The sequence below is a fragment of the Primulina huaijiensis genome, chromosome 14 (genome assembly GCF_012295235.1).
Source record: "Primulina huaijiensis isolate GDHJ02 chromosome 14, ASM1229523v2, whole genome shotgun sequence".
Classification (NCBI taxonomy): Eukaryota; Viridiplantae; Streptophyta; class Magnoliopsida; order Lamiales; family Gesneriaceae; genus Primulina; species Primulina huaijiensis.
Genome location: NC_133319.1, coordinates 14,549,287 through 14,565,263, shown reverse-complemented (window position 1 = coordinate 14,565,263; position 15,977 = coordinate 14,549,287). Strand labels below are relative to the sequence as shown.

General features: G+C 35.0%; 1 protein-coding gene across 2 annotated transcripts; it reads left to right on the top strand.

Annotated features, from left to right (window-relative positions):
* The first annotated feature begins 6,409 nt into the window (after window positions 1–6,409).
* On the top strand, window positions 6,410–15,925 carry LOC140956913 (coatomer subunit beta'-2-like). Of its 2 annotated transcripts, XM_073413853.1 has the most exons (25): window positions 6,410–6,625; window positions 6,870–6,890; window positions 7,001–7,062; window positions 7,422–7,476; window positions 7,996–8,032; window positions 8,142–8,467; window positions 8,554–8,685; window positions 8,772–8,920; window positions 9,055–9,123; window positions 9,470–9,620; window positions 9,698–9,763; window positions 10,231–10,419; window positions 10,597–10,737; window positions 10,838–10,912; window positions 11,010–11,186; window positions 11,279–11,370; window positions 11,487–11,603; window positions 12,244–12,358; window positions 12,469–12,540; window positions 12,904–13,100; window positions 13,173–13,266; window positions 13,449–13,555; window positions 13,873–14,002; window positions 14,413–14,641; window positions 15,182–15,925. In XM_073413853.1, the coding sequence occupies exons 1-24, from the start codon at window positions 6,623–6,625 to the stop codon at window positions 14,596–14,598; spliced, it is 2,763 nt and encodes a 920-aa protein (XP_073269954.1). In that variant the 5' UTR covers window positions 6,410–6,622; the 3' UTR covers window positions 14,599–14,641; window positions 15,182–15,925. The 2 variants fall into 2 exon arrangements, with proteins under 2 accessions (XP_073269954.1, XP_073269952.1); XM_073413851.1 differs by lacking the exon at window positions 15,182–15,925 and having other exon boundaries at window positions 6,411–6,625; window positions 14,413–14,747.
* Window positions 15,926–15,977: the final 52 nt, after the last annotated feature.

Genomic DNA, 15,977 nt, shown 5'->3' with positions numbered 1-15,977 from the left:
GTAGGGTTTTGGGGAGGGTTTAACATATTTAAATACTAATTAATCACTAACAAGGCTTTAGGTCTATTAAGCCAACAATTTAGGGCCATTAATCTTGATTTGGATTTAATTAAAATATTAAAATAGTTTTAGTAAAGTTAAGTTTGTGAATTTAATAGCCGGGTTGCCAAAAAGTTCGTATTTTTGTTGAAAAACCAACACCGATAAAATTTACGTCCTGGCGTATAAAATCACCTCAAAACCCCTTATTTTCAAAAATAAGAAAAAAACATCACCCTTAATTTAAATAATTAAAAACGAATAACCAATAAAAACATTTTCTATTTTTCAGTCCTCGATCTCCGTTTCTCGATCGCAACTCGAATAGCTTTTAAAAATATAATTTTATGCATAATTACAATAAAATCCTAATTAACGTATGATCATGCATGTCACATAATCAATTAAGCAATAAAAATCAATTAATTAGTCATTAATCATTTTTTCTAGATTTGCATGTAGTTGGATTATGTCGTCTTAATTTTGGATCTTACACTTTCAACCAAAGGAGTTTCATTTGGAACAACAGTATCAACACTACCTTTCACAAAAATAGTTGGTTGAGTTTTAAAGTTGGACGATTCTCCAACTTCAAACATATTATTGTTAAATCCAGACCCTCTTTGTTATACTTTGTCATCATCAATATGGAGTCCAACTTGGTTGATCTTGAATCGAACGTAGCATGAGTTTGCGTCGATTTTTTGAGCTCAACCTTGATCTTGTCCATATCTAGATCCTTCTTACTTAAAATTACCTCAAGTCTGGAAAGAGAACTTTTCAACTTGATGTTTTCCTTTGAGAGGATCGAGTTCAATTTGTTCCTTTTGATCCAATCAGTATATATATAATTCCTTATATAGTTTTTGTACACTATTCAAAGTGACTTCTTTTTCATTTACATCTTGAGTTTCCAGATCACTTTAACCAGAAAAAGGTTGTCACATTGAGGCATATGGAACTTGCTGAATTTGGAGTGGTATTCCTGCCAGGTGTTGCAACACCAGAGGCAACAACAGTTGATTAATTTGCATTGAATGTTTCTTATCCAAATTTTCAAACAAGGATGTATGGCTTCCCCTTTCACTGGATCCATGTTCTTCGTCAGAATATTTCATCACTTAGGGAGACATTTAATCTATTGTTTTTACGAATTCTATTGGCACATTCATTAGCATAATGATCAAATCTAGAGCATTCTCTACATTAAACCGAGCCTAGTCTCTTGAAATCATATTGAACATTTCAATCGTTCCACAGTCAAAATTGTCCTTGAGTAGGTGCAAACCTTTGAATTTTCTCAGGAGCAGTAGTGCTTGGAAATTTAAGATGGTGACCCGATTTTCTCTTGAAGTCTCCAAATTTCTTTGTAATCAAAGAGATGTAATATTCATATAAATCAGACTCTTTTACGTCTTGAGATAGTTGAAGCAAGTCATTGTATGAATTGTCAGAAAATTGAAGGCAATTGTTTTCCATCTATCTTTCTTCTGCAATTCCAGATTCATCTCAAAGATTCTGATGGAACTAATCAGGTAATCTTAACTGAGTTTGGTAGTGTCTCGGGCTTCATCGATTGCACAAATCTTAATGTTGAAGTGTTCTACAAGTGATCTTAACACCGTTGACTAATATTTTATTAGAGATCGGGTCACCAAGACTAAAAACTTTGTTGGTAATGTCTCGTAGTCGGCGATCATAAACAGTGATAGACTCTGTTTCTTCCATTATCATATTTTCAAATTTTGTTGTTAGCATACTTAGCTTGGTTTTTCAAACACTTTCAGATCATTCACAATGTCTTTGAAGGGCATCCCAAGTATCTTTGGAAGAGACACAATTTTTGATTAGACTTAACATGTTTATGTACACATAAGTGAAGATGACATTGAGTACCTTTGAATTGAAGTTCGAAATATGGATTTCATCAATCGTCCATGCACTTTTTGTTTAACCAAATTGTCATCATCTTCATCTGTAATGCCCGAATTTTGAAAAAAATAAAATTGTGGCAGTAGTTGTGATGGTTTATGGCTTTACGTTATGGTATGAATGGTAATGAATGTTATAGAATGGAATAGATAATGGATGGGTAGAATGGTTGAATTTGAGCTAAATAGGTAATGGAAGTGCAGAAACGGTATGAAAAATGTGGCAGTAGTTGTGGTTTTTAGTATAATGTTTTGTATATTAATCCAATTGATGTGAGGCTACTTTTATTCGAAAGATAAGACATAAGGCTATAACTTTTTTATTTTGAGTTTTGGTCAAATCATTAGGGAAGACGAGCCAAAAGCGCCCCGAAGTGTGTCGTGCGTATCGTCGTTCCTACAATGACACATGTTGGAAGATTGAGCATAACTTTTTCAGACCTCCAAATGACATGAGGCCAATTGGAGATGCAAGCCAAGACATAGGGCTACAACTTTCTAGTTTACCACTTTCGCAAATTCTGAGTTAAAAACGTGTTTTGAGGTTTGGATGATATATAATAGATTGGGGAATGATTTTTGTATCATTTCTTCTCATCCTCAATTCTCTCCGTCGGTTTAGAGCTAGGGTTCCTCATTTCTCCTTCAATCTAATTTCTTCCAAGACATTAATCTTTTATTGATGCCTTAATCTTTGCTTGGAGATTAGAAGTTCTTCTCCTCAAGAGTTTAGATGCAAGGTAAGAAAGCTTATTTCCTTGGGTTAGTGATTGAAGGGAAAACAATGGGTTGTTTGGTTTGAGTGTTGAGGTAAAGTTGTTAATATAATGATTGATGGTATTGTATGTATTGATATTTTGGAAAAGAAATGGAATTGTAGAGGAGCTAACTCTTTAGCACGCACGTCACGTGTTTGACAAAATGATTGAATGAATGTTTTTATGTCATATTACGGTTAAGAAATGATATGGATTCCTTCTTCACACATTTGTTGGTATTTGAGTTTTCTTGAATATCAAAATTGCGGATCTTGATTCGAAGCATTATTGAATTAATTATGAATTTTGTTCAGAAATTGCTCTGTTTTGATAAATGATCCGAGTTCTTGAGTTATAGTAGACTTCGAAGGTTCAAGACTTCTCACCTACACATTTCGATCTTCTTTTGGTAATATTTGAAAGGTATGTTATGGTCAGAAACATACGAGGTAGAAGTATCATTTTTATTTTAAATTGAAAATTCTATGGCTCGATGAATTACTTGTGATTTGATGATGATTGTGGCCTTGAGATGAATTTATTATAATATCAAAATGATGATATTGATTTGCATCATTACATTGCATATTGAGCCACTTATTGATTCAGATTTGATATGGCGGAGGTCGCCTGGATTTATTGATTTGTTGGACGTATGGGGCTATAGTTGAATTGGCATAGTGTATGCGGAGGTCGCTGCTATGACCTGAACACTCTCTATATGCGCACCATAGTCCTGGGATTGTAGAACACAGCACCCTACCTCGAGCGGATGAGTCGGTGGATGTTGCTGGGGGATTCTCTTTCCTTGGGTACCCTATGACCAGATGATTCACTTGATGTTGAGATATATTGATAGCTCACAGCTTCTGATCATGCATTGCATTATATTGCATCTTTATGAATTTAATATGAAATATTTGTCACTTTAATTCTCATATGTTATTGATTGTATCATACTGGGTTTATATTCACCGGCATGTCCGGTACCTCTTGTTTTCATGTGCTTGACGGTAGGTGAGGCTAGGCTTGGGATGCCAGAGTCCAGCTTAAGGCGAGGAGATACGAGTTAGAGTGGGATTCTCGGGTCTTAGGAGCTATTTTATGATGTTGAGATTTCTTTATTTTGGCATGTTGAAAATTATATTTCAAACATTTGAGACAATTAAATTATTTTGACGATGTTTCTGTGGATTTGTGAACCACAAATTATGTATTTTACTCGATCATTTGGTTTGTTACAATTATAATTATTAGTATAAGATATCGGACCTGGGGCCCCACATCATCAATAGTCTTTGGTTTAGTCCAACCATCTATAACATGTTGTGTAACGTATCGTACTTTTAAACTACTTAAAATTTGCGGAAAATAAAAATTTTTCATAAATAATTAACAATCTCTCAAATTACACTTGTAAATAAAGTGCTTGATCAAATATTTGAAATGTAAACGAACTTGCAACAAGTACTTGTTTAAAATAATATAAAATAATTCGCTAAAATCAAAGTAAATGAGTTCGATCATGCATAAAAATCCTTAAAAATTAAGCGGTCCTTGGGTTAGTCCTCCGCCTAGTCCGAGCCATCTCACTAGTCTCCGCCTCTCGTCTCTTCAAACTCGTCATCACCTGCATCGATCAAGTCTAGTGAGTATAAAGACTCAGTATGTATAAACTGAGAATATCAAGTAATACGTAATAAAATCACATGCATTTTAAAGTAACCCATACATACTTAAACTCTGAACATACTTAAATAAACATACTCACATAAGCATAGACGTGCCATCATTTCATAAACGTGCTTGTATCGTACATTCTTAAACATGCATAATCATCATCATTTAGTGTAGAGATATGTTTCAAAGCAAGTGATCCATAACATAGTGCGCCTGATCAGACTAAACCACAGTACTGGGCTGGCTGGGATGTCCACTACCACATACATAAGATCCCCGATCATGCTTTACCGGGTGGATTTGTCTTGGTCATGCTTTTCCACTTCCCAATCTTGATCATAACCCGATCATGCTTTGCCGGGTGGAGAAGTCCTCGGACACGTTCTCCGGCTTCCAAACCCGTTCATAATTGGTCACAAGACATATCGCATACCTCAGAAACATAAAACATTTTATTTTGCACGTCGAACATACTTATATAGAATTGAGGGTTTCGTTGGATCCCGCTTGGACGACTATTGCACATGCTAAAACAATTTTTTTTAAAATTTCCAGAATGCCCGGCGCTCGGGCGGTAATATCTTACCGCTCGAGCGCGCCCGTCCAAAAGGCCTGGCGCTCGGGCGGTAAGATCTTTACTTTAAATAACATACCACATTTTCATAAATCGCCTAAATCGTCACCGGTCTCTTTTCCAGATCTCGAATCGAATATTATCCTGAAACATAAAATTAAAAAAACGTTTAACGTACATCAAATAAACATGTAATAATTTAAAATAATGCAAATCATAAATCATAAATCGTTAAAAATCATTTTAAAATTTAAATAAATAATTCAATAATTTAATAAAGGCATGTGTTTACGTGTATTGATTTTGGGCTCTACATGTTGTCATGCCCTTTCCTCAACAGATTTGATGTAAACCCTCATCTTGATTTTTCAAAGTGCATAAATGGATCCATCTAGAATTGGTGGTCATAGTGCCATGTTGACAAGCGACACGTCCTTAGTACTATTTCTTATCAAATAAAAATAACCAAAACCTCACGTAGTATCGTCAAGTGTCTGCTTTGATATCAATTGTAAAGAGTGGTTGTATGACATAAAAGTATCGTGTAATAAAGTGACTGTATGTTTCAGAGTTAGTATTGTGAGCGGTGTTGTAACACCAACGAAATATTTGGACACACTAAACATCACGTAAATAAAATAACATACATTTATGCACAAGTGAATACACTTGTACGATATCTCAGAGCAAAATATTCACTAGAAAATACTTTTAGTTTACACAAAAACAATACTAGTGAATAAAATAAAATCTAACTCCTAAGTCAGAGGGCAAAGTGATTCCAAAACACTCATCAAACTAAATAACAAAAACTAAGGATGCAGCTTTTATAAAGCCAAAAATCTTTTAGATGATAACACACTAATCTGCATTGTGATTGTGTATGTCTGTTTGTCTTCAACACTTCACGACAACACAACGATATGCCTTGGCTTGAGCACTTGATCTCTTCAATGTAAATCTTCAATTCTCATGCGGCTTCTCTCCTCTCCCGCGCACATGTTTCACAGCACATCTGTGAAACCTTCTCAAGAATCAATTTTGTTAAATGATTCTCTACCCCGACCGGATTCATGAAATTTTTTTACATTTTATACTAAAAGTATTATTTTTTATTTTCAATATGTATTAGATTGACTCGTCTCATGAAAATAGATTCGTACGATCATCTCACAAAAGACCTACTCGTAGTTTATACATACAATGAAATATTTTTTCATGCATGTGTGTATGTATATATACATATTATCATTCAATTTATATACATTTGGTTCATAATAATTCATTTTATTTCGGATTATTGTAAAGAATTTTCAGATCAGAAATTGATAAATGACACACCAATCGAAATCCAGACCGTCTATTCTAGCAGGTCAAATCCATCGACGGCTAAAGCTGCATCAGATTACGCATCCTTTCTCAGGGACACCCAGTTTTGCTTCATTGCAAAGCATATACATAAATTTCATCCGCCTTCGGTATTTTCTGATATTAGGATACTATTTCCTCAATCTCTCTATATATTATATTCACAGTTACTTCGCTCCCGAGTTCGTGTTTCTTCGTACACTGAGTCACTCGTCGATCTTGCTACACTCGGATCTCCAGGGTTTCCCACTTGCATCACTCAATCCGTAGCAATGGCGAGTTATTATGATTTTTTTATGTTTTATGTGATTCCGTGATTTTTAGATCTGGTATCGGAATTTTTTGCTTGTTTTAAACCACAATTTATGGGCGAGGTGGGGATTATGATGTATTTTTTTTCTCAATTCCTGCGGAAGATGCGTAATCTGTTTGGATTTTATGCTGATTTGTTTTCTGAGATCTGACCTAATGTGGGATCGTTGTTCCATGTGATGAACTTTGATGTCGGTGCCGCTGCAGCCTCTCAGACTAGAAATCAAGGTACTGGGAAGCATTTAAATTGGGGGCTAGTGTTTTTAAATACGCTGTAATATGTGCGTGCTTGTGAGTGGAGAATTTGTTTTGATGCTGACTTGAAATCTGTCCACCAGAGGAAACTTGCTCAAAGATCAGAAAGAGTGAAATGTGTGGATCTGCACCCGTCGGAACCATGGTATGCTGCTTCTTGTGCGATCAATCAAGAATTCTTTTCGGATTCCTTAGTTGCTGCCCCTGACATTTTATTTTACTAATGGATAAATGATTCTTGCTTGTTTTTTTTCCCATTGATTAATCGTCTCTTAAAATTTAATGTTTCGACATCCTACTACTTCATTGACATCTCACTACAGCGTCTTTTAGAGGCTTTTTATGCTTTTTGGTTTAGATGTTTGAGCATGTTTGAAATGTCAGTTTACTGGAAAACTATAAATAGGAAAATGGGTTACATTTGTGTTTTCTCTTATTCTTTATGATTCTCTATTGACCAAATTTAATGGTTTTAATGATTCTGTAATGTTTGTTCCCTCACAGGATGTTGGCAAGTCTGTATTCAGGGACTGTTTGCATTTGGAACTATCAGACCCAGGTGTGGAAATTGTAGTTGACATTGTTTTTGTATGCTGTCATTCATGAATATCAGTTGCTCATAAGTTGCAAGGATGTTTTGTATTTTCCATGTACTTTCTCAATTTAGCATGGCTTATTGTTTGAAATCTTTGAAAATTTGCCCAATCATGACCTTCTGATGCTATACGGTGATGAAAATGTAATTGAAGCGTAGATATAAAAAATTGTTAGTTTCTTTCACATCGTTTCAATGTCCAACTCTTTCCTTGTTTCTTCTATTTTTATATTTGTGTTGTCTGTAATGATGACGGATATTAGCTCTTTAGTTTACGTAATCTACAAGTTTGGAGGGAAGTTTTGTAAGGACGTTAATGGAGAAGCAACATTATTTGTATCTTTAGTTTGTATCAATGTGATGACCGTGTGAATTAGGACCCTTTGTTACCAACTTAAATTTTTTCAAGTTTTGCTGCTCTCTCTCTTTTGAGGGGGTTTAAACCCTAAGTGACTTTTTAAATTGTTATTTTTTGTGTTGCAGACAATGGTTAAGTCTTTTGAGGTTACGGAACTACCAGGTGCATGATCAAAATATAAAGTTATTTATTTTTTACGCTTGAATAACATTTTTTTATTGTAACAAGAGGAGCATTTTCTCATGCTATATCCTACCGTTTAATCTGACAGTTAGGTCTGCAAAGTTCATAGCACGTAAACAGTGGGTTGTTGCTGGTGCTGATGACATGTTCGTTCGTGTGTACAATTACAATACAATGGATAAAGTCAAAGTATTTGAAGCTCATACTGATTATATTAGATGTGTGGCTGTTCATCCCACTCTTCCGTATGTGCTTTCATCCTCTGATGACATGCTCATAAAACTCTGGGACTGGGAAAAGGGGTGGGTATGCACTCAAATATTCGAGGGTCATTCCCATTATGTTATGCAAGTAACATTCAATCCGAAGGATACCAACACTTTTGCAAGTGCATCCCTTGATCGCACAATTAAGGTACAAGCTGACTACATTATCGGTGAACTCCAAATTTTTCTTTACCTTGACATCATTACATTAGCCAATAATATTTATTTTTGTAGATCTGGAATCTTGGATCCCCAGACCCAAATTTTACTCTTGATGCCCATCTAAAAGGAGTCAATTGTGTAGATTATTTTACTGGCGGGGATAAACCTTATCTAATCACTGGTTCTGATGATCACACTGCTAAGGTTTGTACATAGTTTCCTTTCATCTTCTTGTATATTCAGGTTTTAAGAACAAAAATATGAAATCGTATGTAATTTATGTTGAACAGGTTTGGGATTATCAGACAAAAAGCTGTGTCCAGACATTAGAGGGTCACACACACAATGTTTCTGCGGTTTGTTTCCACCCTGAACTTCCGATTATAATAACTGGTTCTGAGGATGGTACAGTTCGTATATGGCATGCTACCACGTATAGGTAATTCTTTGCTACAAGATGGCTCTATACTTAAGTTGAAATATGCCTACCTCTATTTCTTTTTAGCCTTCCTTCTGTGGAAAGTCATTTCCAAAGGTTGCCAAATCATTATCATGATATTTGTCATCTTGCAGACTTGAGAACACATTGAATTATGGTCTCGAGAGGGTTTGGGCAATTGGCTACATGAAAGGTTCAAGACGGTAAGTTTTTGTGCTGTTAATCTATTGAGCTTCTGTGTCTTTTTTGATGAATCTGAAAGTTGATCACTGATACTGGCAGTATTGGCCTTATTGATTAACTGGTTATATGTGACGGAAAGTCCTTTATGTACATCTTGTTCAAACATGTTAGTTTCAATATAAAACTTGTTTCTGAAAGAAGTAGTGATAAGGCTACAACTCATTTTCGGAACTTAAGGTAAAGAATCCTATTCTAAAATTCTTGTTTGTTTTTCATAGCATATTACGCTGTAGAGGTTAAATCCTTTTGGTGTGTGTTTTGATTTTTATTTTATTTTGAGGATATATATTTTTTTGATGAATGCAGGGTTGTTATTGGCTATGATGAAGGATCCATTATGGTAAAGCTCGGTCGGGAAGTACCAGTTGCTAGTATGGACAATAGTGGAAAAGTCATCTGGGCTAAGCATAACGAGATTCAGACGGTCAATATTAAAAGTGTTGGAGCTGATTACGAGGTAATTCTTTTGCTGGAATTTAACAAACCAGTTTTCAATCAAATTGACGTTCTCAAATTATTTGGTGTTTTTCACAGGTTGCTGATGGAGAAAGATTTCCATTGGCTGTTAAGGAATTGGGTACTTGTGACATCTACCCACAGGTGATTATTCCTTGATTTGTGAAAGCTGTAGGTTGTCTTGAGCTTTGTAAGTGTGATTACATTATGTGGGATTCAGATCTTGATACATTCTCTATAGAGCCACATTTATGTCTTTGTGAATGTTATTCCAAAGAAAATTTACTGTTTTACTCATTTACTTTTAAATTTTTATTTGGTTGTTTTAGTTCTATGTTTGTTTTATGTGCTCTAAAAGTACTTGAAATGATACAGTCATTTTGTCCAGCAACAAAGCTGGGCGATAATCCTATTTCCTTTTTAGAAGATTGTTTCAGAGAAAATTGCCTAAGTTAATTTCTTTTAATGATTGGGGGTGGAAGAGGAGTTTTAAAAAATCTCTTTGTTATCTTCTTGATGCCAATGTTTCAAATATCGAATTCCTTTCAGCTGTAACATTTAGTCAGAACTCCTTGTTTCAGAATATTAATTGAAATTTTTCTTGTACGCAGAGCTTAAAGCATAACCCCAATGGGAGGTTTGTTGTTGTTTGTGGAGATGGCGAATACATTATTTACACAGCTTTGGCTTGGAGAAACAGGTCATTTGGCTCTGCATTGGAAATTGTGTGGTCAACCGAAGGAGAATACACTGTGAGAGAAAGTACATCAAAAATTAAGATCTTCAGTAAAAATTTCCAGGTTTTTCTTCTTCTTTCTTCCTTTTCATTATTCCTCATTGAAGCAAGATGTAAATATAAATTATGATTGCTATTTGGCTCCCCCTTCTCTCATTTCGAGTTTAAAATTCTAAACAGTAGCCTGGTCGGAAATTATATGGTTTTTCCACTTTTGTAACAGTAGAATCACATTTTTCAGGAGAAGAAAAGCATCCGTCCTACATTTTCCGCTGAGCACATATATGGAGGAACTTTATTGGCAATGTGTTCAAATGATTTTATTTGTTTCTACGATTGGGCTGAATGCAGGTTGATACGACGAATTGACGTGAATGTCAAAGTAAGAAAGTCATTGCTTGAGATATAGTTTGTCTATGTTTCTATGGTGGCAATGTTGATTATGAAAGTTAAATTATTTGTCTCTTGGTTATGTAATCCAGAATCTTTACTGGGCTGACAGCGGGGATATGGTGGCTATTGCGAGTGACACATCATTCTACATACTTAAGTTTAATGTAAAAGTTTTATTGTTTTTCTTCTGATTCTTATGAATTTACATGGTGGATCTTTCTAGTGAAGTTTAAGTAACCCGAGTTGCCTTTTGTTTTGCAGCGTGATGTGGTTTCTGCACATCTGAATAGTGGAAGATCCACTGATGAACAAGGTGTGGAAGATGCTTTTGAGCTTCTTTATGAAATTAATGAACGTGTAAGGACTGGACTTTGGGTTGGGGATTGTTTTATTTACAACAACTCTTCCTGGAGACTCAATTATTGTGTAGGTGGTGAGGTATGGTGTAATATTTCAAATAAACTAATTATCACACATTTCGTTTCTTTCTTCCTCGAGTAAGAAAACAATAATTATCTGTGTCTTTCTAGGTGACAACAATGTTTCATTTAGACCGGCCAATGTACTTACTTGGATATCTTGCGAACCAGAGCCGCGTTTTTCTCATCGACAAAGAATTCAAGTAAGTTGCTCAAGCAAAGTTCTATAATTATTGTGTGTTGATCACATTTTTTCACATTGGGAGTGGAATTAGAACTAAAATGTTTTTGCTAATTGTATCTATTGATCTATTTGCAGTGTTATAGGATATACTTTATTGCTCAGCTTGATTGAGTATAAAACTCTTGTAATGCGTGGTGATCTGGAAAAGGCAAACGAGGTTTTACCATCAATCCCAAAGGAACATCATAACAGGTTTGCCACCTTTCGCTTTTGTGACTATGGTTTCCTGGATCTTCAAGCCTTGTGCATGACTGACTTATGTAACTTATTAAAACCTCTGTATGTCACTGTCATTAACAGGAACAATTTGATTCTGAAAACTAAAGAAGTCAGCTATGTTTAAAATTATCTTATGAAAAGTTGATGTTTTGATATGTTGGTTCCCACTTTCTTTTGTGTGTAATTTTGCAATTTACTCCATCTAATGGACAATTCTTTCAAAAACTAGAACAATCTGTGGTCTACTTGCATTCATGAACAAAAGTAACAATCTCAAGGTCTCTTATAATTGGTAAACCATTAACACCTTAATCAAGATCAATTATGGCTTCTCTAGTATTTTTGAATGACTCAGGAGGCTCTGCCCAGATATGGCTCATTTGATTACATTATTAATTTCACGTTACTTCTGCATGATGCTATGACACTTCGATTGTTTTACTTTGCCATTTTTCTTTCGAATCAAAATCCAGTGTTTGAAAGAAGAATACTGTTCCTTACCTTGCTGTTTTTATCCCTAACCTCCTGTGCCATTTCTTATCTGATTTTGATTTAGTGATTCTAGTGTTGTTAATTTGACTTAATACTGGATATCAATTGATTTTGTGCCCAGTGTGGCTCGCTTCTTGGAATCCCGAGGAATGATAGAAGATGCCCTAGAAGTTGCCACTGATCCGGATTACCGATTTGAGTTAGCCGTACAGCTGGGTAAACTAGAAATTGCAAAGGTGAAGGACTTTATTTTGTTTTTATGTCTGTGAATTATGACGATATTATCTTTCTCTCATATTTTGTACTTCGTAAAATTATTTGATTCGATCATACATTTTCTGCGCAGGAAATTGCTGCAGTAGCTCAGAGCGAATCTAAATGGAAGCAACTGGGTGAATTAGCTATGTCTACTGGAATGGTATGCTCCTCCATTTTGCGCTAACTTAACATGCATCACTTCAGTAATTTTAAAGCCGATGTTTCATAAGTTTGAAGTAATGCTTTATATGCAAAATAGTTTATTTGAGTTTTCAGTCAATGAACATCAGGTTCGAGCAGTTCAACTCGAATATGAAAACATGAATGTTATTTTTCTTGATTTGACTCATTTGCACTGAGTTATATTCTTCTGGGAAGGTGGACCAAATGATGTCATAATGATACATACATGCACAAGAGCATGTGCCGTTTTCCTTATCCCCTCTCGCTTTGTTGATTTCATGAGGTGCACTTGAAAATCCATTTTGGTGCTGAATTCAAATGCTTCTGTTGGTTATTGCAGTTAGAGATGGCTGAGGAATGTTTGAAGAAAGCAAATGATTTGAGTGGTTTGTTGCTACTCTATTCTTCTCTGGGAAATGCCGACGGAATTACTGAACTTGCATCTCTTGCCAAAGAGCATGGGAAAAATAATGTTGCATTCCTCTGTCTCTTTATGTTGGGTAAATTGGAAGAATGCCTTCAGCTATTGGTTGACTGGTAACTCTTTTGATTGTATCTGGTTGTATTTATTAGTTACCGTGGTTAATATGAATAAAAAATTGTTTGCAGCAATCGGATACCTGAAGCTGCATTGATGGCTCGTTCTTACCTCCCAAGTAAGGTGTCAGAAATTGTTGCGCTGTGGAGAAAGGACCTCAATAAGGTTGCAGTCATTTTATGTAAACTTTATTATTTAAATTTATAACAGTTGTTGTTTATGTTAGCAAATATGATTCATGGATTCTCTCTCTATGTCCAAGAAAGAGAATTTGAAGTTGAATGGACTGTGGGTTAATGATTGATTGTGTTGTTTGATCTGATTCTACAATTGAATGCAATTTTCAGATTAATCAGAAAGCTGCTGAATCTCTTGCTGACCCTGAAGAATATCCAAATTTATTTGAAGATTGGCAGATTGCACTTTCTGTTGAAGCTAAAGCTGGTGAAACACGGTATCTGTTTATATTTTGCAGATTAATTTCTCATACCTCACTATTCAACCGAGCTGTTTATATGGTACATGCAAGAAATCCAACCACATATTGTGATCATGCTTTTATTCACTTTTGTAACTTAGTTAATTTGAAATATTGTAATAAGGCTCGTCTATATTTGCTCCAAGTTGGATGTAGTATTTGTCTTTATTTTTTCTAGTTTGGAGTTTTCTTCTCTTTTCTATACTTTGTCTGATATACGGAGGTTTGGGACAAGCTTTGAGTTAATGTTTGAAGATGAGCTCAAGAGCAACATCAACTTGTTTTCCATGTAGGGGTACATATCCTTCAGCTGCCGAATATGTGCACCACACTGATAGATCAACTGCAAGTCTTGTAGAAATTTTTAGAAATATGCAAATGGATGAAGACGAACCACTGGAAAATGGAGACTTGGATCACGAGGTATAGGGGAATGCATTTCCTTTGTTCCAAATAATTTTTCAATTTAATAATCAGTACTTCTTGCACTTTGCAAAAAAACTAAAGATATACAAGAGCATCCACTCTTTAGAAATTTTCCGGCATTTGTTTATAGCATTGACAGAATATAGATACTGACAAAATAAAATTTGTTTCTAATATTGAATGAGTCAATTGTCCATTATGCATCTTGTTGAATGAAAGGGATGTTTAGGTCTATTTTATGTGCTTAAGGTTTTTTTTGTTTGTTTGTTTGAGAGTATATTGTTGCTATCATTCTTTAGATGTGCTGATTTGAACCTGAAAAAGTGTTGCGTCATTTTTAAGATTTCTATTCTCTTATGCTATTGACAGTCATGAGTTGGTGTTATTTATTTTCCAACTTTGTCCAGGTTGCCGAGCAGAATGGAGATGAATTGGAAGACGAGCAAGGTGAAGCACAGGCGGAAGGGCATGACGAGGGTCAAGATGAGGCTTTTGTGGTGGATGCTGACTCTACAGATAGTGCTGTACTTGTTAACGGAAATGAAGCAGAGGAAGATTGGGGTACGAATAATGCAGGAAAACCATCAGCCTAAAAGCAATTGGTTGTGCCGTGTGAAATTCCTAGTTTTGATGCTGGTGATTAATTGAATTTCTTTTAGTTGCTTTGTTGACTCCCAATTTTTGTAGTGTTGATACAATCTTGTGTTATCGATTTATTATATATATTCATCGGGGTTCCATATGCATCTTCTTATCTGATATACATAGAGTTTTTGTAGTCAGCAAATGTTGACTCCTAGTTCGATTTAATAACCTGATGTAAGTGGGATGGGCTCCCTTTTGATAGAAAGTATACTAGTGTTTGAACCGATGCTTTTTTTTAATGAAGTATCCTTTGGTTTTTTGTGGAGATGAGGTCAAATGGAGAATCAAGCCGATTCTTCACTACTGGGGATGCCGCATATTTTTTATGGCCTTTTCATTTAATAATCAGTTACGAGATCTTTTTTCGACCAGTCTGGTAATATGGTTTCCATATTAATTTCGGCAACTTAATTTTATTTTGGAGGGAAAGCTAAACTTAGATTTCAGTAAAAATTATAAATTGCATTTGTGTATTATATTTATCTATCAGTTTTAACCCTATAACAACCGAATCTTTGTCTGAGTTGACAGTGCTTACACCACATCACTAGGCCCTCTGAGGCATATGATTCCAGCGATGTAACTTCTCTCAGGGTAAGAATTGAAGCTTTTTATGAAATGTATTTTAGTTGTAATTCTATCAATTGCAGGTACCTATTGTTTGGTTGCAATTCTTTCATTTGTCAGATACCGATTATAGATTATTTTGCAACATGGGGGTTTAAAAAGTGATTTTTTTTGGTCTACTTGATCTGAAACATATGACTATAGGATTTTTGACTGAATATGCAACTGCTGATGACATTTTCTATATTTTGTCCTCGTTTGGTTAATAAATGGGTTTGTGTACTGTTTCTTATTATTTATAGTAAAAACGATTATCGCAATTTATACAATGTTCTTTTGATGTGTAATTCTTGTTGAGCTTTTATTATATTGTGTTGCTTTATTGAAAAAATCGAAACATTTGGTCAGCTGGTGCCTGGTAAGATATAAAGCTTAAGCATTAACTTTTGCTGTTCATTCTTGCTTAAAATACATATTTTTTTGAGCATTATGTTGAATCATTCTCAGATGTTCTCAGAAGATTGAACATTCATGAGTGTGTCAAATTTATCTCTTGTGTTACAAAACTCAGAAAGCAAATACTTGTTGGACTAGGGATAAGTTAATTTTACCTTATTTCTCATTGTTGACGCTGACTCTTTATTTAGATTGTCCATTCCGTTTTGTAATATGAACCAAAGGTTTCTTCTAATCTGGCATGTGGCTGACAACCAAGTTTATTATTTCATAATCGCCTTGGAGCACTTTCTTATAATAGCGA